Genomic DNA, 21,840 nt, shown 5'->3' on the forward strand with positions numbered 1-21,840 from the left:
GATTTCTGGATCTCCTGCCGTTTTCTTCCTGGCTGGGTCTGAGAGGACTTCCTGGGGTTTGAGATTCTTCCCCAAACCTTTCTGCGGGGACAGTGGATGCAGTGTCCAACCTGGGGCGGAAGCTACTTCAGAGATGTCAGACAGGCTTACCAAAAGCTGGTTAGCCAGTGACTAGCACAGGTGCCTGGCTTAGAGAAGGGGTTTGATGAATATTCATGGTTGAAATGAATGGAACTAAAAAAGGCAGCAAGAATTAAGGTATTTCACACAGCCACTTCCCCACCCCACGAGTCCCCTCAAAGTTGCTCTGTCCTGTGGCCCTTCCCTCTTCTAGGTGACGGCTGGTTAATCCTGACAGCTGACTCCTTGGTGACGTGCCCTCACGGGTGTTGCCCCTCCTGGTCGATCATGCAGGGCCCACCCCCATCTGGTTAAGGGGGGGGTCAACCGGTGTCGAAGGGAAGCCCTCTGTGTGCTTCCGGCCACCACAAGCTGGCGCAGGTGTCCCCAGCACTTTCCTCCACTGGAAAACAACCCATTTTTGCTTGCTCTGTCTTGGTTATTTTTCTGTTACTAACATTCTGTTCCTGTCAGTGGGCCAAGCACCTGTGGGGAGTAACTACACATGTCTAATGGAAGGGGCGCTTCATGTAGTGGGTCTAGCGATGGTCACCGTTAGGATGATTCTAAACAATGCCTGCAGGCAACTCTTCTGGATGGTTAGAAATAAATGACAAAGTCAAGATGCAAGCTTCGAAGGGACTGGGCTCTGAGGACCCCATGGGGCTCTGATTCCTTCATTCCCATTTCTGGGAGCGCGTTTCCTCCCCAACACGGGTGGGCCTTTGAGAGGTACGCCCAGCGGTGGGGCTCTTCACATACAGACTGCCTCTCTTCCTCAATGTCTTGAAAAGGCGCTGGGACCCCAGGCCAAGGGGTCTATCCTTTGCTTGACAGCGAGCAGCGGCTGGGGATGCGTCCAGGTGGGGAGTGCCGCCAGGATGGCCCACGAGTCAGTGTGAGTGTCACTCTGATGGGGGTCTTCCAGTCTCTGCAGCCCCTCCCGGCCTGATCCCTGAGCCGGAGTCCCCCATGACGCCCTCCTTCTCCCCCAGCATGCTTCAGCCCCCAGAGCCAGAGGCCCCACCTCCCCTGAAGCAGATGCCAGGAGCTCTCTGAAACTCGCCCTTCGTCTTTGGAATTCTGACTCTGAGGCCAGGCATTCCAATAGCAACTCCTTGGGTGCAGACCTTGGAAAGGCCACTTCAGGACTGTCCCAGCCGGGGCCCCGGTGACAGGCTCTGCTTCTGTGAGGTTCGCAAGGTGCCAAAAACATCTCTGGTGCTCCAGAAGGAGCAGCCAATGGAAGCCACAGCCGGGACCCCTCCCACTCCCCTCGGTGGTATCCCGGCCTCCTCTCTCTCTCTCTCTCTCTCATCCTGCCTGAACAGGAGTGAGGACCAGCAGCCACAGGGTCTACAGAACCCTCTCTGCCCATCATTCCCAGATGGAGCCTCAGCCTTTCCAAACATGGCCTGGAGATAGCTGGTCCTCACCTCCTGCCTCTCGGCTGCGGTGCTCCTCTCCAGTGAGTATGGGGAGGCCCCAGGATGACCCTGGTGTCAGGTGTCAGGTGAGGCTGCACAGGTGGCCCTGGCAGAGCGGGGTGCTTGTTGTTAAGAGGGCTGTGCCTGGGTGTGTGTGTGTGTGTATTTAGGTGTGTAGGTGTGTGTATAACACAGCATAGCACAGAGGAAAAAGAGTGCCTGGTGGTTTCTGAGGGAGATCGGCTCTGTGGCTGGTATTTGAGGCACCAAGGAAAGTCACAGAGCCTGGGGAGGGCCGTCCCAGCCCGGCTCGGGGTGCGGGCTCCTCCCGGGGTGCTGCCGCCCTCACGCTGTGCTCTCACCCCACAGTGCTGCAGGAGGGGACCGGTGTGTCGGTGGGCACCAGGTAGGTGGGAGGACAAGAGGCCCAGGAATGTGAGGCCCAGGGGTGCAGGGCAGAGGGGCTGGCTCCTGCGGCAGCCCTGCTGAGCCCCCACTGGTTGTGACTGGCATCTCTCGGGTTTCAGGTGTGGAAGAGATTTTCATGCGGGAATCAGATGCCTCAAATTTCCTTAAGAAGCGTGACAAGCGGTCCCCCAAATCCCAAGATGAGGTCAATAGTAAGGATGCTGGAGGCCTGCCTTCTGCTCTCGCCTCCTCTCCTGTCCCTTCTCTGTCCCACAGTCAGCTGGGCTGCGGGGACCGCCAGGGACCCAGGGCTCAACCTAGGCCCTTGGTTATCAAAGTGACTGAAGCTCTGAATTAGAAGTTACACGTTTCCTCAACTGGAGGTCAGTCTTTGGCTATGCTGTCGGCATAAGGAACAGAGAGAGACAGCGCCACATAAAATGCACTTCAGTGATGGACTGCATCTCAATGTCTGAATTAAAAGTGTCGGGGGGAAATATGTGTTCTGGTCGAGAGGGGACACAATAACCGGGGGTAATCCATGGTACGCCCTTCCAGGCAAGAGGGTGGCGCTGCCGGCAGGGAGAGGGCACAAGGGACTGCGGGCAGGGAGAGGGCACAAGGGACTGTGAGCAGGGAATGTGGGTTTGGTGACAGCTTTGCTGCTAAGTGGCCTTGACCTTCCTCTCCTTGAGCCCAAGTTTCCTTATTTATAAGTCCTTGAAAGAGTGGTGTTCAGCCAGCAGTGTTTGCAAAAGTTTTCACTTCCAATGCATTTGGGAGGCTTTTGAGTTTGGAAGCATGTCTCCTTCTCAGCCTGGAGCGGGCCCTGGTGTCCCCTGCCTGGCAGGGACTCTCATTTTCATGACCTTCTGACCCTTGAAGGCATTTGAGCTTTCTGCCCTTGAACTAGATTCTTCCAAGGACCCTGGGCTCTGACCGTCTCTGAGTCCAAGTCCTGCTTCATCACTTGCGTGTGGGTCTGAATAAACTCTGTACCTCTCGGCACACTCAGCAAGGTCACTTACTCAGTGAAAACAGCAAGACTGTTTTCAAATGATGGGCAAGAAGCAGTATGGAACTTGGGCAGCTCCTGATGGAAATGAGAGAAGCAACCTTCTGGCAGACTTCCAGGAGGAACAGGCGTGAATTTAGGAGGCAAAGAGTTTCCATCCTCCAAGCAGATTCAGAACAGCGAGGCACGTGATGAAGCCAGGGGTCTGTCCCCCGGGACGGAAGCTCAGTGTGTCAGTCGTGGGGTCCCTGGTGAACACCTAGGATGCACCTGAGTTCATCTGCTGTCACCTGGTCAACTCCAGTGATGGGCAGGAGCAATGCCCAGTTGTGTCTCAGGTCCACTGAAGGCAAATGACACTTTGATAAACTTGAATTTGGAACAAGAAAACAGGCATCTCCTGTCTCTAAGCTTCTGGGTAAACACGCAGATTACTTTAGGGAGGAAAGAACTAATCCGAGGAAATGCATGTTCCTGAGTAGGGATGTAGCCTATGCAGAGGGTGCATAGTATAAAAATAGCACCTTGTCCAGAGATTTAAATTCTTATTCATTGCCGAGTCACAGGTCCAATTTGTGACACCTCTAAAAAGGCAATTTGGGAAGATGGTTTCCTTTCTGGAGTACACAGAAATGGAGAATGCTTCTTTAGGAGTTGGTGGTGGCTTGTTAAGCACCTGCTTCCTAGACTCTTAAGCCTCTAAGCCCTCTGTCCTGCCCTGCCGGCTACTTGACCCTCTGCCGGCAGCTTTCTGGTACCTGGAGCCTTAAGCAACATCGGAGCTTACAGTGGGTTGTAAGGGGGATGCTGCGTGCAAGGCATGTTCTGGGTCAGTCCCAGCTCTGCCCTGACCAGCTGTGTGACCTTGATTAGGTCACTATACCTCTCCGAGCCTGAAGCCTGTCCGAAGAAATGTGGGGGTGTGGGGCAAGGGGCGTGGTACGGGGAAGGACTGGATGGAGTACCAATCCCTTCTGCCAGACGAAAGACGCACACAGCTATGTAGCTAACGGCGCAAGTGTGGGAAACACGTGGGAGCTTCCTAAGGAATTCGCACTGAGACCAGCTCACAGTTGACGTGATTTTTAACCTGAGTTAAATTAAGTCATATAAAATAATATCAATAACCAGTATTTACATAATGTGATTATTATCGGAGGCTCCTACTTTCAAGGAGGATTGGAGATGGTTAATGGTACTGTCGTCTCACGAAGACATGTTTCAGGTTGCTTCTCCCATCACCCTGTCATGTGGGTGGGACAGGAAACCAGCGTCCTGCCTCAGTTTCTCTGCTTCCATCATCAGCGCCCCCACCTTGTACCACGTAGCTGGTGGGGACAGCAGCACCTCAGTCTCCCTGCTTTGACGTGAGGGAACCCCACCGTGGGAGAGTGAGGCATCGAGGGACCAGTCCTCCTGTACCACCCATGGCCTTCCTGCCTTTGTGGATTTTTCCAGCTAAAGCCCAGTTGAAAGAAATGCTTTATGACTAACAGAGCTTTAAATAAGCTCCTCCAGACAACCACAGGTCTCACACCAAAGAGATCAATGTGAAGACTTGAGGGCAGAAATGGATGAACCTAGAAACTGGTTTATTTTACATCTAAAAATCTTAAATCTAGATTGTTGGGGAGGCGCTAAATTAGAGCAGGTGAGGAACAGCTGCACCGGCTGGTGAGGGGGACATGGTAGCTGAGGTGGCCGCCCCCACCCCAACCCCTCGGCAAGCGTCCCTGCTCAGCAGCCAAGGAACGGTCACCATATTCATGTGCTCTCACAGACAGTTTTGTGTTATCACTGGGGTATTTCTTCCAATGAGAGGTGCACCTCCAATTTTACAATGTGGAACTGAGATTCCTCCTAAGAAGGTTTACAGCCAACTTACTGGAATACATTGTCTCACAAAGTAAGGAATACCTGTGGTTGGTATTTTCATCATCAGGGAGTTTACCTCATCACCCCATATCCTGTACTAGTTACCCACTGCTGTGTAACAAATGAGCCCCAAGTTTAGCAGCTTGAAACAACTAACATTTATTGTCTCACAGTTTCTGGGGTCTGAGTACGGCTTGGCTGGTAGCCTTGAGCTCAGGGTCTCTCGAGAGGCTGCAGTCAAGCTGGTGGCTGGGGCTGCATTCATTTCAAGGCCTGACAGTGAGATTTGCTTTCAAGCTCATGCATGTGGCTGTTGGCAAGCTCCAGGTCCTAGGGACTACTGGTCAAGGACACCAGTTCTTTGCCATGAATGGGCCTCCCCACTGGATGGCTTACATCATGGCAGCTGGCTTCCCTCAGAGCGAGAGCAAAAGTGAGAGGCAGACCAACCCAAGACAGAAGCCACAGTCCTGTTTGTAACCTAATCTCGTAAGTCATGTTCCACTTTTGCCATGTTCCGTCCTTGAGAAGCCAGTCAGCAGGCTAGCCCACGCCGCCGAGGGGAGGGACTCACCCAAGGGCGTGACTATCGGGGTCATCTTAGATCCCCCACCACGTGCCATCACTGTGCCCGGTGGGGATTCTCATCATAGCGGCCTGAATGCTGGGTGCAACTTATCTTTATATCTTTCCCCTTAAGTGGACCACAGACCTCGTGGGCAGAATCTTTCGTGCCTTTTTAATCCCAGGGCTTAGCATGCATTTTGGCTGTGACAGGTGCTCAAGGCTGCTGAACGGACTTGCAGGTATTAGTGTGAAATTAACGTTAGGTGGGTTATGCCCTCATGGAATTCATTTTTGATCACCGGGTTTTCAATTTCCGAGAGGCCCAGCATACTTGGATAGATACACCACTCATCCTACGAGGGAAGCTAAACTGTGTCACCTTTTGGGGAGGGTCTCAATCCCCTCACCCACAAAACGAGGCAGCTGGATGAGATGACCCCCACGTCCCGCAGGTTTTAAAGTCTATGTCAGGAGTGAACCATCACTCTCACCCCCGCGCAAGCAGCCCCTTCCCCACTCATGCAAGGGCTTAGGCGGAATGACTGGTGTTCCCCTAAACACGTGCAGCTGTCCCTACTCTTGGGGGCAACTCTTGCCTCTTCCCCCCTTTCCCAGTGGAGAACAGGCAGCGGCTGCGGGCTGACGAGCTGCGGAGAGCATCATGAGGAACAGAGGAACGAGTCTGAGAACTTCGCAGAGGAGCAAAACGACGGTAAGAGCTCTTCCACCAGCGTCTTCGCGGGGAGCAGGGCTTTGTGGGAGAAGCACGCAATCCGCCTGCACTCCTCCCTAGATTTGTATCAGAGGAGGGAGGTAAGAACCGCTCTGCTTTAAATTCCTTTCTATGGGAGTCTTGGAAAAAAAAAGAGAAAGGCACAAAAATGGCTATAGAACTTGAGAAGCATGGAGAGCACAGAACACCTAGGGCACCACTGGATTGGGGCCATAAGACTGGGTGAGTTTCTGGTTGGTATGTTCTCTTCCCACTTGGGGTCACCGTGGTGGCCTGCGTTGTCTTAGCACCCGCACTAGTGGCTTAGCTCCCGTGGAAGCTGGGTTGGGAGGATTTCAAACTCACTTTCAAGTGGCTTGGATTTACACCAATGTCACGGCTCTGGGAACGCAGGCCTTTGTTTACCTAGTCAACATCTGGGGACTGGTGGAAGCAAACCAGGACAACTGAACTCAGAAAGCACTGGTCACAGAGCCTCCTGGACACTCCCCACCGCCAGCATCAACATCTACAGCCCACCTGAAGGCCCCCCTCACCCACAGCATCGGGCCCTTGCAACGTGCTTCCTCACCGGCTGCTGCGAGCGTCTTGTTTGCTAAGCCTCCGCCTTTGCAGAGGTGTCTCTCCCAATCCCACCCTCTCGCCTTGGGAGACAGGGCCCCAGCCTCCCCGACCCCCACCGCGAGTGCTGATTTCACTGAGGCCTCTGGGTGTGGGCATGGGTGCGGGTAGAGGAAGGCTCTACTTAGGAACCACAGCCTCCCACGGGGGATGGGGTTTGACTGTGTACCTAGTAAGTGTCCTTACACGTCGCCCACAGCAAAAAACCCATAGAACATTTAGCAGGGACCAGACCAGGTAGGCCGTTGTGTGTGTGTTATTACTTTTTTGGTCTTTCCTGAAAATTCAAGATTGAAATGCTCCTGACTAAGGTCCAGGAGGCATGTGAGCTTGGACATAAGGCCCTAGTTAAGGTGACCTTTGTTAGAGAAAGTCCACAATCTCAGTTCTCAAGTAGTCAGCCCCCTCGCTCGCCTGCTCTGGTGGATTTGGGAGGCAACACGCTCGCAAGGTGCCTCTTAGTGAGAAGGACACAGCCACTAGGCACCAGGTGGAGGCAGGCGGTGCCACAGCCTTGCAGGTGGCGCCTGGCTGCAACCTGCAGACAGATGTTGGGCAGGATCCTGGCAAGCTGAACATCCTAGAAAAAACTCAGACTGCTGTAACTCAGAGGCAAATACTTCTGCTGGAGATTTGTTTACCTTGGTGGACAGCTTGGGGAGAAGCATTTAAAAAATGAGAATGTGGCTTCTAAAATTCCTTCAGTGGTTTTTTCCCCCAAATTCATGGTATTAATAACAGCGTTTTATTTTGTGCAGTTTAAAATGTTTCAGGTCCAAATCCCTAGCATCTGGGTGGAAAACATTCAGTTTTCTCTTACATGATGAATTAGGATGAAGGGTTAGGCATGTAAAGGATGACCGATCCTCCGCCAATACCAGCAGAGACGAAGGCCGGGGGCCTCAGGCCTTGCCCACAAAGAGGAAGATGCTGCAGGGCAGGCCACAGGCCTCTGGCAGCTGCAGCGACAGCAGCCGTCGTCGTTGCCCGAGCGCTGGCTCTGCCGGGTGCGGCACCAAACCTTGTCATCCATGTGACCAGCCTCTCAGGTCTCACAATTTCCATTTTACAGTTTCAGAACTTGGGCTTAAAAAGGATACGTGAATACTCATGGAGACAAAGCTAGTAAGGGATTTAAACGAAGGCGTGTTTGCCAGCGAAGCCCGGGTTCTTGTAGATGAAGGATGACCAGACGTGCAGAGGTCTTGAGGGACTTCTTCAATCCGAGGCCGGGCCCACGAGGACGCAGGGAGGGAGGCGGGGCGTGCAGAGGCCCAGAGGGTTCTCCCCAGAGCCTGACAGAGGCAGGAGGCATCGAGGTGCAGCAGGCCGAGCCTCTGCCTGAGGGTAAATGCTGCCCAAGGCGAAACTCCTCTTGCCTCTGCCCCAGGACAGGCCACTGCACGGTGACCAGGTTGCTGGAAACCTCCACCGTGGGCAGTGCTCAGAGCCCTTCTCTGGGGCCCCCACACTCTCTCGGTCAGGACCCTGGGTTCAGTTAGGTAACTTGACCTGATGATGTCACCAATTTTCGGAATACCTGATGGCACTTGGATGCCCGCCCTCTCCCCGAGGTACTTGCTGCATAAGAGCGAATGCTGAGAGATTACCATAGGTGACTGGAAGGACTCGAGTTCCAGTGGAGGAATATCTGGTGGTCTGGAGAGAGATTTCTGGACAAGAGTGACCTTCCTGAGGGCCTGAATACCCCATCTTTATCAAAGGCCCCTCTGCCAACCCACCCAGGACACTGGCCCTCATCTGGGGAAGAGGTGGCAGGGTTAGAGAGTCACTCGGCTCAGTCCTGGCTCCTGGTTGTAACTCTCCTTAAAACCGCCAGTGTCACAAGGCAAAAATAACATTGAGTTCTGCTCTGAAAGCTCCGGGATAAGCAGTGTGCTGAGCTTCCACTTGTAAGGCCTACCTGGTGGCCCAGGTCTGCTTCCACCTTCAAAGCCAGAAGCCTGGGTCAGACCAGCTGAGGTTGGCCACATGACATCTTGTCACAAGTGCTCCCTACACGAAGGCCACAGGGTCCAGGCCTTGGGTCTTTACCAGGGAAATCTCCCCTTAGACTAAATGAAATGGTCTAAGAAGAGTCTGGCTTGACCTGGAGATAAAAAAATCAACTTCTTTGTCAAAAATCATATTCTCAAGACTGGCGAAGAGCAGCTGCTCCATGTGGCCCGAGAAAGGTCCGAAGGCTCACACCCAGAGCCCCAGCCTGGCCTGGCTGGGCTCCAGGCTGGCCCTGAGACACCGCGTCCCTGAGAGGACTCTCAGCGCCCGGGGCAGCACTGACCCCAGGCTCACACAGAAGGAAGCGTTCCCAGCAGACACGGTGCCTCCACACCCAGCAGTTACAAGGGCCCTTTCTGCTGAGGTCACCTGGCTCTCACAGTGGTAAGGACCACAGGCTTTTGGGGTGAAGCTCACACTTGAGAAAACAGAGGCAAGGAAGTCGTTTTGGGTTTTGAATCTTTGCAATTCTTCTATTAACTTTCCATCCTCCTAACATTTTCCCCAAATACTTTAAAAAAAAATTGTGGTAAAATAATACAGAATATAAAATTTGCCATCTTACTTATTTTTAAGTGTACGATTCAGTGGCATTTAGTACATTCACAACCATCACTACTATTTATTTGCAGAACCCTTTTAACACCTCAGACACACTTGGCACCCATTACGCATTAACACCCTGCTCCCCCAGCCTCTGGTAACCTCTAACGTGGTGTCTGTCCCTGCAAATTTGACTGTCCAACGTGCAGTCACACACTATTTGTCTCTGTATGTCTGGTTTATTTCAGTTAGCATGTTTCAAGGTTCATTCATGTTGTAGTATGTATCAGAGAACACCCCTCCTTTTTGTGGCTGAATACATACATATATACACACATATGTTCATGTCTGTCTGTCTGTCTACCTATCGATCTCACAATTTGTTTATTCATCTGTTCCTGTTTTCAGAACTGCTGAGTTATCTTAATTCTGTTTCACTTTTTGAGGGCTTCATGGATGCTTTTTAAACACTGACAGCCTTGTGACAGCTGCTGGTGCTTTAATGGTCCCTAACACTGAGCGACAGGCGGCCTTGAAGTGGCACCGGGAGCCCAATTCTACAGCCAAACAGAGGTGTTATTCAGAAAATTATCTCATCAAAGGCAGAAACCCGGGGCTTTCTTACTCACGAAGAACTCCCCTCTGTTCCTTTTAGCCCTTTACTGTGAACCATTTCAAACACACGGAGAAGTACACGGTACAACGACCTCCCCGTACAACCACCACCCAGAATCGGCAGGTACCAAGATTTTCCCCCACGTGGTCCATCCACCCCTTTGCCCAGTTAGTTTTAAAAACATAACTATTTTTAAAGCTTAGAAAATACAGAACAGTAAGAAAGAAAACCTCACTTGTAATCCCATTACTCGAAATTGATAATTATCTCCTTCCATGATTTTTTCAGCAGTGCGGCCTGCAGTCTGCTTTTGCTGCTACTGTGATTTCTGTGATGTGTTTCTTAGTCGTCAAGTCTCCGGGCCAGTTTCTGCACACGGCTCCCTGCGCCCCTTTGCTGGTTGTGCAGGGAAGAACACTGAACGTAATGCAGGACCTGGTCTTGGCTCTCTTGGCAACCACCTCTGTGATGCTCACCTGTTCAGGCCTGATCATAAAACGAGGCCTTTGGATTCAGCGTCCTCTGGACCCTCCCAGCTGGGGCATTCGGTCTGCCGTCCATGCTCACAGGGACAACTGGTACCTGTCACCTCAGGGCAGGCACTTTTGGTCCACAGCTGCCAAGAGAGCTCGGTGGCTCTCCCCAGAACAGAGCCCCCCATCCTCACACGATGACTTCATCTCTCGTCCCCAGAACAGGAAGAGAGAAGCCGGGAGCCCATCGAGCAGTGGCGCCAGTGGCATTATGACGGCCTGTACCCCTCCTATCTCTACAACCGCCACATCTGACCTCAGCCTGACAGACCCAGAAGACGGAGCCTGAGTTGCCCCACCCACCCCCGGTGTCCGGGCACTTCTCTCCTACACAAACAGGCCCCTTCCCAGGGCCTCAGCTTGGGGCCTGCAGTGGGACACACACATACCTTCCGTCCTGATGGATTAAAATGCCCTGGCTTCTGCTTCTTGGCAGATGATTTTCTGGGTGAGCAAAGGCTTGTGAGGCCTCCTAATGTCAATCCTACATGGTTTCACTTTGCTTTGCCACTGTTCCCAAAGTGAGACTCCTGTCCCATAGAATGATCAGTCTGCTTATAGCTCATAAATTAAAATGCTCAGTCAACACTCTGTATTGTCTCCTCGAATCTCATCCATCCTTTGGCAGATTTCTTTTTAACCACCTATCTGGAGCCCCTAAGGACTAGGGGGTAGTAATGAGAGAACATCGAAGACGCAGGTAAAAGAATGTCCCGAACACCACCCTTTTGACAAGGCCAGTCTCTGAAAATACAGATCCTCCGTCACGAATTCCTGTGACACTCCGCTGCCTGGATTCCAGGTCCTGTTTCCTTTGGCATCCTTCTCCCTGCGCAGGAACTAGCTGCGATTAGCTCTGAGTGGTGGAATTTGAAAACCCTAAGGTATAATGGGGCCCTTGTTAAGGATGGGAGTAGAACAAGGTAATAGAATTCTTTCTGCCAGAGTTCTTTATCTAGAGCCAACATGCCAAGCCTGGCCATTGAGGAGACAAGGACAAGCTGTTTCATTTTGTTCTTTCGAACTGGCCACTCACCCAGATCACTCCTGGTATTTGACATCAGTGCATGCCCCTCATGTGCATGCAGCAGGCTTGTAGAGATACATGGCTGGAGTCAGGCTCCATTGGCGGCCATCGCCTGACTGCTGGTCCTCCTGCCAGAAGGCATTGGGTGTGTGACCGTCACCATACAAGCCACTCTGCAGCTCCTCTTGTTTCCTGGCTGAAGGGAGAGAGCAGTGCTTTCCTTTTCTCTGTTGTACAGCTGGGTGTGTGAAAACACATGCACAACCCTCGGAAACTGCGGCTACTGACCTAAAGGGTGAGGGGCTGGATCTGCTGGCTTGGCATCTGGCTCCTGGCCTACGGAGAGGGCGTCTGTGTAGGTGGAGCACAGGCCCACTGGGATTGCTGTCCCAGCAGCCCACAGCCCTGACTTGGGGCCTGAGCAGTGCCCCCTACACCCCTCCTCTCGCACTTCCTCCGTGCCTGTTAGCAAGAACTTCTGATTTGCACGGGGAGTCGGGGGCCAGGAGGAGCCCCACTCCCGAGAGTACAGACCCAGGAGTGGGGGGGTCTGTCAGGCCCGTTTGCTAAGGCTCCCTGTTCTGCACTCCTGGGGGTGCGGTAGGAGGCAGGTGGTACCCGTGCGTGAGGCCCACCTCTGACCTTCGTTCCATTCCAGGTGATCAACTTCTCCAGTCTAGACCAGAGACCGGGGAGGCAGAAGACCAACAGCAGAACTCTGTTTCATCCTGTTGAGCTTTATGCTCCGAAACTTTGAACTGCTCATTCCTCCCCAGTAATTTCAGTCTCTTCGGGTAATAAGTAAAACTGTCATGAGATGTCGGCACCTCTGCAAAGTCTTAATTTTATGTCAGTTTCTTCCACTGCTGTCACCTTGTAGTTTGCAGCTCCTGGCACCTGGAGTGAGGGCTGTGGCGAGCAGCGCACTTCCTAAAGAGCCTGCCTGTCAAAAACAGGCCCAGAGGCAGCAGGGTGTGGCTAGTGGTATTGAATATGTGAATTGTGTTGGTGGAGTGTGTACTGATAACCTTGCTTCCTCTTGGAAGCATTTTTATTTGACTCAGTTTACACACCCGCTGACAGCTAAGATATATGTCTGCAGCGTAACGTTGGGAGCAGATGTCTCAAGTGAGCCCCTGAAGAGCGTAGTCAGAAAGTTCCAAGTCTCAGCTGCCGATCCACCCACTTAAGTTTAACACGAGTGCGCCAGGCCGCAAAGAAATTGTGCGCAGCTTTGACTTTTGTCGTGTTGGGACTTGAATTGTGTCCCAAGCATGAGTCTCCATGTTCTTAATCCCAGGACTCCTGGGAAGAGGGTGGCTCCTCTCTTCCACCTGTCCAAGTCACAGTGTCTCATGGTGGAGTTTGCCCAGTGCCCTTCCTACCTTCCCAAGGCCAATTCAGCTCCTGTGGCTTGAAATGTGCATAAAGTGCTTGATAATTAGAACATTTTTTAAAGATTTTATCACTTCTTTGCACTCATGGCGAAGTGTCCAGATCTAATGAATTGCTCCACCTCTGGTGAAGAGTTTTACCACAGTTGAGAAGTTTTTCCTCAAAAAAAAAAGAAAATTGCCCTATACTGCCCTGGAAACCCTACCTCCAAAGCAGGCTGGACTAGTCAGTCAGGGACCCAGGTCAAGGGGGAAGCAGAGGGCCTGGGGTGGGGACAGGGAGGTGGCCGCGAGAAGGTGCTTTTCCCTTTATCTTCGAGGGCACTCTGACCCCAGAGAGGTGCCTGCTTAGGCTGTTCTTGAGTTTTCTGCATCCTTAGCGTGGACTTCCTGAAAGCAGTTGAGAGCGAGGCTTGGAGGTGGGATAATGCTGAGCCTGGGCACGAAGGCTGGGCAGCTGGGGCAGAAGGGCCCTGCTGGGGCTGAGTTGTTTCCCCTAGAGACATGTGCTGACCTCTAGCCCCTGTGACCTGCGAATGCTGACCTCATTTGGAAGTAGGGTCTTTGTGGGTGTAGTAATCAGCTGGGAGGCTAGTAGGGGGAACCCTTAGCTCAATGTGACGGGTGTCCTTATGAGAAGAGAAGAGACACCAACACGCAGAGGGAATGGGGTGTGAAGACGCGGGGAGAGGAGGCTGGGGCAGGGGAGGCGGAGACAGGGGTGATGCTGCCACAAGCCACGGAGCACTTGGGCCACCAGGAGCCGGGGGAGGCCAGGGAGGACCCTCCCCTGGAGCCTCTGAGGGGTGTGGCCCTGCCAGCACCTGATTTCAGACTTCTAGCCCCTAGAACTGTGAGAGAACAAGTGTTCACTGTTTTAAGCCACCTAGTCTGTGGCACTTTGGTTTTTTGTTTTTTAATAGAGGGGCTGGGATTGAACCCAGGACCTCACGCGCTCCACTCCTGCCCACTGAGGCACTCTGTTACGGCAGCCCTAGCAAAGTAGTCCCATGAAGACAAAGGAGATGATACCAAAACTAAACTTGATCTGCTGTCTAGTTTGGGTGACAGCTGGCCTGGCTGTGACCCTGGCTTCTGATGGCTGCTATTACGAAACCACCGTTGAACCTTAAGACGCTTTTCAGAGATGTGATAAGCACCTGGGCTCAGAAAACGGTTTTACACAAACAGTTGTGTTTGGCAGGGCCCTTCAGTCACGTGACTGCTGAGACAGGCTGAGGAAGGAGTGAGCAGCCCTCCTGAGCCCAAGCTTCCAAATGCCCACGTCAGTGAGAGTCACACTGTCACTTGGGAGGGACAGGTTGATGCCACTCAGTTTGAATTGGTGATTTGCTTGTACCTTTAACTCAAAGTACATGAATGACACACAGTCGGACACCACTTCTGTTACGGTGTGGCTAATAATGATGTAATAAAGTCAGCATCGCAGCCTGAAAATGGACTCAGCCCAGGACCCGAATCCACTTCCTCCTCTCATGGTCAAGCCCAGTAACGCTCAATTGATAACATCACTCCAGGGAACGGAAGAGACAAAGACCACGCCACTGTTTATAGATCTTGTCCAACCTTACTCAGAATACTTCCTGGATACATTTAATGGTGAAGTTAAATGCTTTCCTCCTCAGATTGGGAACAAGAAAAAAAAGTCATGCAAAACAGGAAATGAAATGTTAAAACTTCTCAGGCGGTAAGAGCCCATATGTAGAAAATCCCAAGGAATCTATAAAAAAGCTGCTATACTAGCATGTAAGTTTACATTGGCCCCAGGATACAAGGCCAAGAGACAAATATGCATTGTATTTCTAAATACTAGCAAGTATATAGGATAATTATTGGAAATTAAGTTAAAAAAACCATTTATGACACCATCAAAACTATTTAGAAATAGACAAAATATGCATATAACCTGTACACTGAAACTACTAAATGTTGTTGAGAAAAATTAATGAAGACTTAAATATATGGATAAATGTATTATATTCATAGAGAGAAAACCTTAATATTATCAATTAAACACAATCCTAATAAAAATTGCAGCAGAGTTTTTGGGGTAGAAATTGATAAGCTGATTCTAAAATTTACATTCAAATGCAAAGGACCTAGAATTACCAAAACAGATTTTAAAAGAAGAACAAAGTTGGAGGACTAATATTATCTGACTCCAAGTCTTATAGCTATAGTAATTAACACAGCGAGGTATTGGCATAAGGACTGATATACAGATTAACAGAACTAAGTCCAGAAATAGACCCCAAAATGCATGGTCAACTGATTTTCGACGAAAGAGTGAAAATAATCCAATGAGGAAACTGTAATCTTTTCACTGAACAGTGCCATAGCAACTGAACATCCATTTGGAAAACAATGACCCTCAACCCTTACCTCACAGCTTCTAGAGAAATCAGTCTGAAATTCACCATAGACCTAACTGTAAAAGCTAAAACTGCATTTAAAAATTCTGTAAGAAAACCTTCTGATCTTAAGGCAGGTAAAGATTTCGCTAGGACACAGAGCATGAACCATAAAAGACAGCGACAAAGTGGACTTCATCAGGATGAAGACAAAGCTCTGAAAGACACTGTTAAAAAAATGAAAAAGCAAGCCATTAACTGGGAGAAAATACCACACATATGTCTGCAAAACACTTGTATCCAGAGCACAGAAAGAATTCTTACAACTCAACTCAATAAATAAGTAAATAGATATGTCACCAAAAAAGGTATACAAATGGCCAACTGCACCGGAAGAGACGTTATGGGGGAAATGTAAAATTAAAATCACAATGAGTTACCACCATACACCTATCAGAATGGACAAAACTAAAAAGACTGACAATATCAAGTGCTGGTGAGGATACAGAGCAAATGGAACTCTTATGCGTTATTAGTGGGTGTGTAAAATGGTACTACTTTGGAAAATAGTTTAGCAGTTTCTTATAAAGTTAAATACACACTTACCAGAAATCCCACTCTTAGATATTTACCTAACAGAAACGAAAACATATTCACAGGAAAACTTACACCTGAATAATGCTAACGGCTTTATTCATAACAGACCCAAACTGGAAACAACCCAAATGTCCATCCACAAGTGAATACATAAATTGTGACATACCCATACAGTGAAATGTGCAACAATAAAAATAAACTGCAGACAAAGGCAACAGTATGGATGTTTGTCAAAATATGCTTAGTGTGGAGGGTGGGTATAGCTACTGAGTGCATGCTTAGCATGCACAAGGCCCTAGGTTCAAGCCCCAGTACCTCCACTAAAAATACACACACACACACACACACGCGCGCGCGCTGAGTGAAAGATGTTCAAGTGTACATTCTGCGTGATTCTGAAACTGTGAAAGACAAACCTAAACTATAATGATAGAAAACAGATCAGTGATGGACGGGACCAGGGGGTGTGGACTGACTGGGAAGTGGGAAAGGCAATCTTCCAGCATGACAGAGATGTCCTCTCTCTTGCTTGTGGTGGTGGTTACATGGGTGCATACATTCATCAAAATTTTACTGAGCCATCCACTTAAGATGTGTACCTTTTACTATGTGAAATTTAGACTTTAATAAAGTTGACTTAAAAAAAACCCCAACAGAGAAGTCTTCCCTCAAGCAACATTACCACAGCCTTGGATACAGTCCCGGCTTCAACCCATATTTTCAATCCCTTAATTAATTTTCTAATCTGCAAAGTGGGGACACTCCCGATCTGCCTGGTTTTAGAAAACGTTATACCGTTGCTCCTTGTTTGTGGATTCCTTGTTTGTGCACTCACCTAATTGCTAAAATTTATAAGTCCAAAAGCAACACCATGGTGCTTCTGTGGTCACTCGTGGACACGCACATGTGCAGACCGATGAGAAGCTGGAGCTGTCCCGGCTGAGGTCAAACGAAGCAGCGCTCTCGCTGCTTTCAGCTCTGACACTGGAGACAGTTGTCCTTTTTGTGCTGTGTTCCTCACATTTTGATGCTCTTTTGGATGCTTTTGCTGTTTCAAATGGCCCCCACGTGTCGTGCTGAAGTGCTATATAGCCCCCTAAGCATGTGCCACACAGAGAAAACATGCATGCTGAGATCGGCTTTGTACAGTCACGAGTCACAGTGAGTTCCATGTTAAAGAATCAACAATACATATTAAAGAGGATGTCTTTCTGCAGAAACACACACAATATAAGGTGATGCATTGATCCAGTGAAGAAAATGTGACCTGAGGCTCGCAGGAACCCCACCCTGTATTTCCCCTGGGAGCAGTGATTGAGTCTCTGCTGGTTAAGCTGGTGGCGTTATGAAACATAGTCAATGTGAATAACAAAAATTCACTGCATATATATTTCTAGTTCTTTCGTTCCTTTCTCTGATGAAATGGCTTTGAGTTTTCACCACCTCCATTACTGTTGTCTTTTCTCCAAAATGCAGGGCCGTTTTGCTGGATACCTGGCCTGACCGTGCAGACGTGGCAGGCCACCTGCTCGTCTTGATCTGGATAGTCCAGCTGTGCGGCTATATTCTTGGCTCCCTTTGATTTTCAAAAATTCCACAGCCTTTTCACAAACTGTTGTCAACTTAAGCCAAGTGATTTCTTTCACTTTCGTGCCTCTCTGCTATTGTCTTTAGATACATCATCCCTTCTTCCCTCAGTACTGGCAAATACAGAATTCCACTTTGGGGCCAGTCATCCTTGTGAGCGGTGCTGTTTCCACGTCTCCTCCCACGGCACCAGAGATGCCTCTTTTGCCTGCAGAGGCCGTGATGATGGGCTGCTATCAGACACACTTGGGCAGACAGATTTACTCTCCTGATTTTTAAAAACTAATGTTGTCAGACACATTTAAATCTGTTATAAACATCAAACTTTACTTCTATCATCTTTTATACAAAAACCCAATTCATGCTATCTCTTCCAGTCAACTCCGCTATACATCCACTTGTAATGGTTTTAAAAGTTGAAAACTGCAAAAATTTTGGAAGCTGAAGCTTTTAATATTTTAAGTTCCCTCTGGGGATGCTTCCACACCAATCTATCTAAATTAGTTCAGTTTTCCTTTTATTGTTTGGAACGGGAAACATATTTTATTTTAACAAAACTCAAGAGAAAGATGATTTTCTTCAAAAAGCCACTTATTTCCTCTAAATAGAAAAAGGCATAGGAAAAGAAAATCTATTGTGAAGATCTGAACATTGTGACCAACCATGAAGGACATGGCCAGTTTTTGTGTGCTGACCTTTTCTGATGGCCTGTGATCATACAATAAGGCATTATACACTACACATTATACATATGTTGCCAAAGACAGTGTAAGACAAAATTAAACACGTACTTTGGATGTATATGAAAGCATTTAATACACACTGATAAAGTCGGTAGGGTAAAGACTGGTCTCACAGTGAATCATACTTTCAAAGCAAACAGTTAGTCCCCTTCCAGTCCACCCACCCTGTCTCATATCCCTGAGTATGCTAACAACACACACACACGCACACGGCACCCCCAATGAAAACCCCCCAACATCAAGAGTAACTGAGAAGTAACTTGATTATATTTTTTTATTATTTAAAATTCAATTTAAAAACAGGAGGACATCCAGATTCAGCTCACCATCAACCTTTGTAAGAACATTACTGCACGACTCACATACAATATGCCAGTGAACATGGACTCTGACGACGCCCTTGGCTCAAGCAAGAACTTGTTTCTTACATAGGCGGGGGCTCCTCAAAGAGCAACCTGGAATTCAATTTCCGGGCAGCTGCTCAGTTGTAACCTCCATCAAATACATAGCTCCGTCATACGTTTATAGGACAAACACACCTACTCTAAATAAGCCATTAAAAATAACAGAGTTTCAAGTGCTTTTGGTTCTTTTTGAGAGTTAAACACTTTATTCTCTCCTTTGTTAGTTAAGGAAAAGAACCAAACACACACCTCCTGGAAAGTGAAATACTCCTAAAATACAGTTATTAGGGTGTGACCTTGGGGGAACACGAGCATCAGACACGGCACCTTCTGCTCACATTGAGCAGAATCTGATGAAATCTAAGGAATGTGAAATTTGTTTCTGGCTCTTAAAAACCTAAATCAACTCTCTCTCATGGCCACCTCCTGTAAGTGTTATGTTCCTACTGTAATACCATCTCGGGGGAAATCTAAATTATTTCTAGGTAGACTTTAAATCCCAGTATGATAATCCTACCAGGTTACCCAGCCTTTAGGCGTATCAGCATTCACCTGGGTCAGGTGGTATTTGGAAAAATCAGGTTGCTCAGGTAGAGGAATCTCCTAAGTGGAATTTTTTGGTGGTAGCCTGCATGAGGTTCTATCATTCTTTTTCTTTTAGCAATTCAAAAAACACTTATTAAGTTCTTGGTATTCACAATTTTTAAAACCCCTCCATCCACCCAACATTCACTGAGCACTAGTAGGGCAGCACTCTGTCTGGCGCCTGGAAATCAAACCACACTGAAGTACACAAGCTCGCAGGTGCCATGGATAAACCCACCCAGTATGTTTCCTGCCAGAGCAACATTCCAAACACAGCAACAGCCTGGAGGAGGGAGCGTCGACTGCTCCCAGAGACACTGAGCAGGCATCACAGAGAAGCTCCAGCTGCTTATCTTGTTTGCCTTTTCACTTTTCATCAGGACATTTTATAACAAATGCAAAAATATAGAAATGAGTACGAGTCTCCATGTAGCCATGACCCAGCTTTAACAATTAGTGACTTGGCCACTTTTGATTCGTCAATACCCCCACGCGTTGCCCTCCATCCCTCTGTTGTATTTTCAAAGTCAATTCTAGACATTTTTATCATTTCACCCATAAATACTGAGCTGCATTTGAAGAAGGACCTGGAATAGATCTTCCATGAGTAACATCCTTCTCCCCAACTATTCTCCCTGCCAGTGACCCTCCCAGACTTATATACCCCGATTCCTGTGGGTGACTCCAAATCTTTGGCTGGTTCAGGGCAAAGACCCAAGACTTCATGGGTGCCTTTGAGACGGCTGAAGGCCACGAAGGAGCTGATCCAGTGAAACCCCATCCTGCCTCACCTGGAATGCTGACCACGTTCTCTGGCCTTTGGTCCTCATAAAACTGCTAATTCTTCAGAAGCTTACTGAGCACCTAATGCGTGTACAAAATAGTGGTTACATTCCACATTCCTGTGTGCCCTTAGCAACCTCCGGGGGAACTTCAGACGGTAAGAGGCTTATCCTGAGGGCCGAGCTGCCCCAGAGTTGCTTCTTGTAGCCACCCTGATCATCCCTGGGTGGGGAGACTGGTGCATCTGAACATCTGGCCTGTCTGCCTTCCACCCCTTCAGCATTTCAACATCCACACATTAGTTACCCACCCCAGGACGTTATCCTGGACTCCTTGTCCTGCACAATTCTGCCTGTCCTTTAAGGCCACCCACCACTGTCTACCTCCATCACCACCCTTCCATCCAGGCCACACCATTCCCTTCCCTCAAGTGCTGCGATATTTAAGAATCATTCTGCCTTTAGCAGCCCTACCACCCACCTCATTCTCCACGCAGTGGCCGAGTGATCTTTACAAACACCTACAGAGTCAAGACCCACATCCTCACCACACCCAAGGAGGCCCTGCAAAGTTTAAGGCCGGCCGTGTGCCTCTCCAGCCTCACCACCTACACCTCCTCGCCAGCCCGCAACCAAAAAGCTCCTTTCAGAAAGAATCTGCTTTTCGGGTCTCTGTGCTCTTATCTGGGAAGCACCTTTTCTCTGCACCTGCTGCGCCCTTGCACAAAGGCGCCATCTCACACGCGTCCACGCCACTGAGAAGTCACCGTCTCCATTTAGCAGACGGGGAGGATGGGTGCCTCACCCACAGCCACAGAGTTAGTGCGCCAAAGACCGGGGGCCACGGGAGTAACCTGCCTGCCTGTCACCCTCCATCAGGGCAGTAGTCCCAGATCTACAACTCTTAGTGTGTATAATGAAGCATATCTGCTCATCCCAAACTCCATGGGATTCTGTCTTTGTGGGATATTTCTGTTTTCAATCAGGCTTCAACAGCTTCTCAAATTTTGCATTTGTTTTAGTTAGAGGTTTCAAAGTTTTCTCAAACCATATTTTAAAATGTTAAGAATGTTAAGTATTGCATCAGAGCTCCACAACATTGTGAGGGCACAGAGAGCCATACAGACATCAACTGAAATGCCAAGTGGTTCAGCGACATGATTTCGAAGAACAAGATAAAGGTAACAGCAGAACCTGGCCTTCAATATCAAAGCAGCATGACTATGTCAAGGGCGATGTGCGTGGTTTTCTAGACGGCAAAAAAATCACATTATTTGTAGACTTTGTGTGCTCAAAAATACCTTCATGATCATTTGGTACAACCTTCTTCATTTGACAGACAAGGAAACTGAAGCCCACAAGTTAAGCAAGTTACTTGAGCTAAATTAATTCTTTTGCCTCTGGGTGTCCGCAGAAATACCAGCACATTATTGTGACAAAACTTTGACACTGAATACTCTGTAATCCAAAAGACAGAGAAACACAACTCTCGATCTACCTTCCAGTTTTGGGGCATAAAAATTGTGAGAATTTTGCCATCCATTGTGAGAGCAGGGAAGACAATGATATCTTGATTTTCCACTTAAAGGTCAGTGTTAAATTTGGCACTAAATCAACACAACAGAGGAAGTAGGCAAAGTTGCAGGCTTAACAAGTATTTGCTTTGACTATGTCAATCAGGAACACAGGCAATTCAGACCCAATACTCAGCTTTTCCAGAACTACAGGAAGCAATGCAGGCTGTGGGTACCTGTTTGAAGTCAGGACTATTTCAGGCTGTTCAGAAACTTGGCATATTCTTCTCCTCTTGGGAGCAGGGTTTCTCCTCCTATCTTTGGACCTGTCTTTTCCTAGAAAAGTGAAAATAGTTTA

The 21,840-nt window shown here is 48.9% G+C and overlaps 2 protein-coding genes across 7 annotated transcripts in view; one reads left to right on the forward strand and one right to left on the reverse strand.

The window, feature by feature from the left end:
• Window positions 1-21,840, reverse strand: part of MCM10 (minichromosome maintenance 10 replication initiation factor) — a 107,720-nt gene that overhangs the window by 55,914 nt on the left and 29,966 nt on the right. For 2 of the 6 annotated variants that reach the window (XM_074358198.1, XM_074358196.1), the window contains exon 20: window positions 21,719-21,818. In XM_074358198.1, coding sequence (XP_074214299.1) covers window positions 21,735-21,818 — 84 coding nt within the window. In that variant the 3' untranslated portion in view covers window positions 21,719-21,734. Of the gene's footprint in view, window positions 1-4,076; window positions 6,265-9,230; window positions 17,663-18,457; window positions 21,819-21,840 lie in introns of those variants that run through there. The other 4 variants (XM_074358200.1, XM_010959418.3, XM_074358199.1 and 1 more) reach the window with 3 other exon arrangements.
• Window positions 1,531-10,732, forward strand: UCMA (upper zone of growth plate and cartilage matrix associated). Its single transcript, XM_010959417.3, is given in 6 exon segments — window positions 1,531-1,588; window positions 1,917-1,982; window positions 2,075-2,167; window positions 6,028-6,064; window positions 6,066-6,124; window positions 10,638-10,732. Coding segments are annotated over 6 exon segments (408 nt in total).

The sequence above is a fragment of the Camelus bactrianus genome, chromosome 35 (genome assembly GCF_048773025.1).
Source record: "Camelus bactrianus isolate YW-2024 breed Bactrian camel chromosome 35, ASM4877302v1, whole genome shotgun sequence".
Taxonomy (NCBI): Eukaryota; Metazoa; Chordata; class Mammalia; order Artiodactyla; family Camelidae; genus Camelus; species Camelus bactrianus.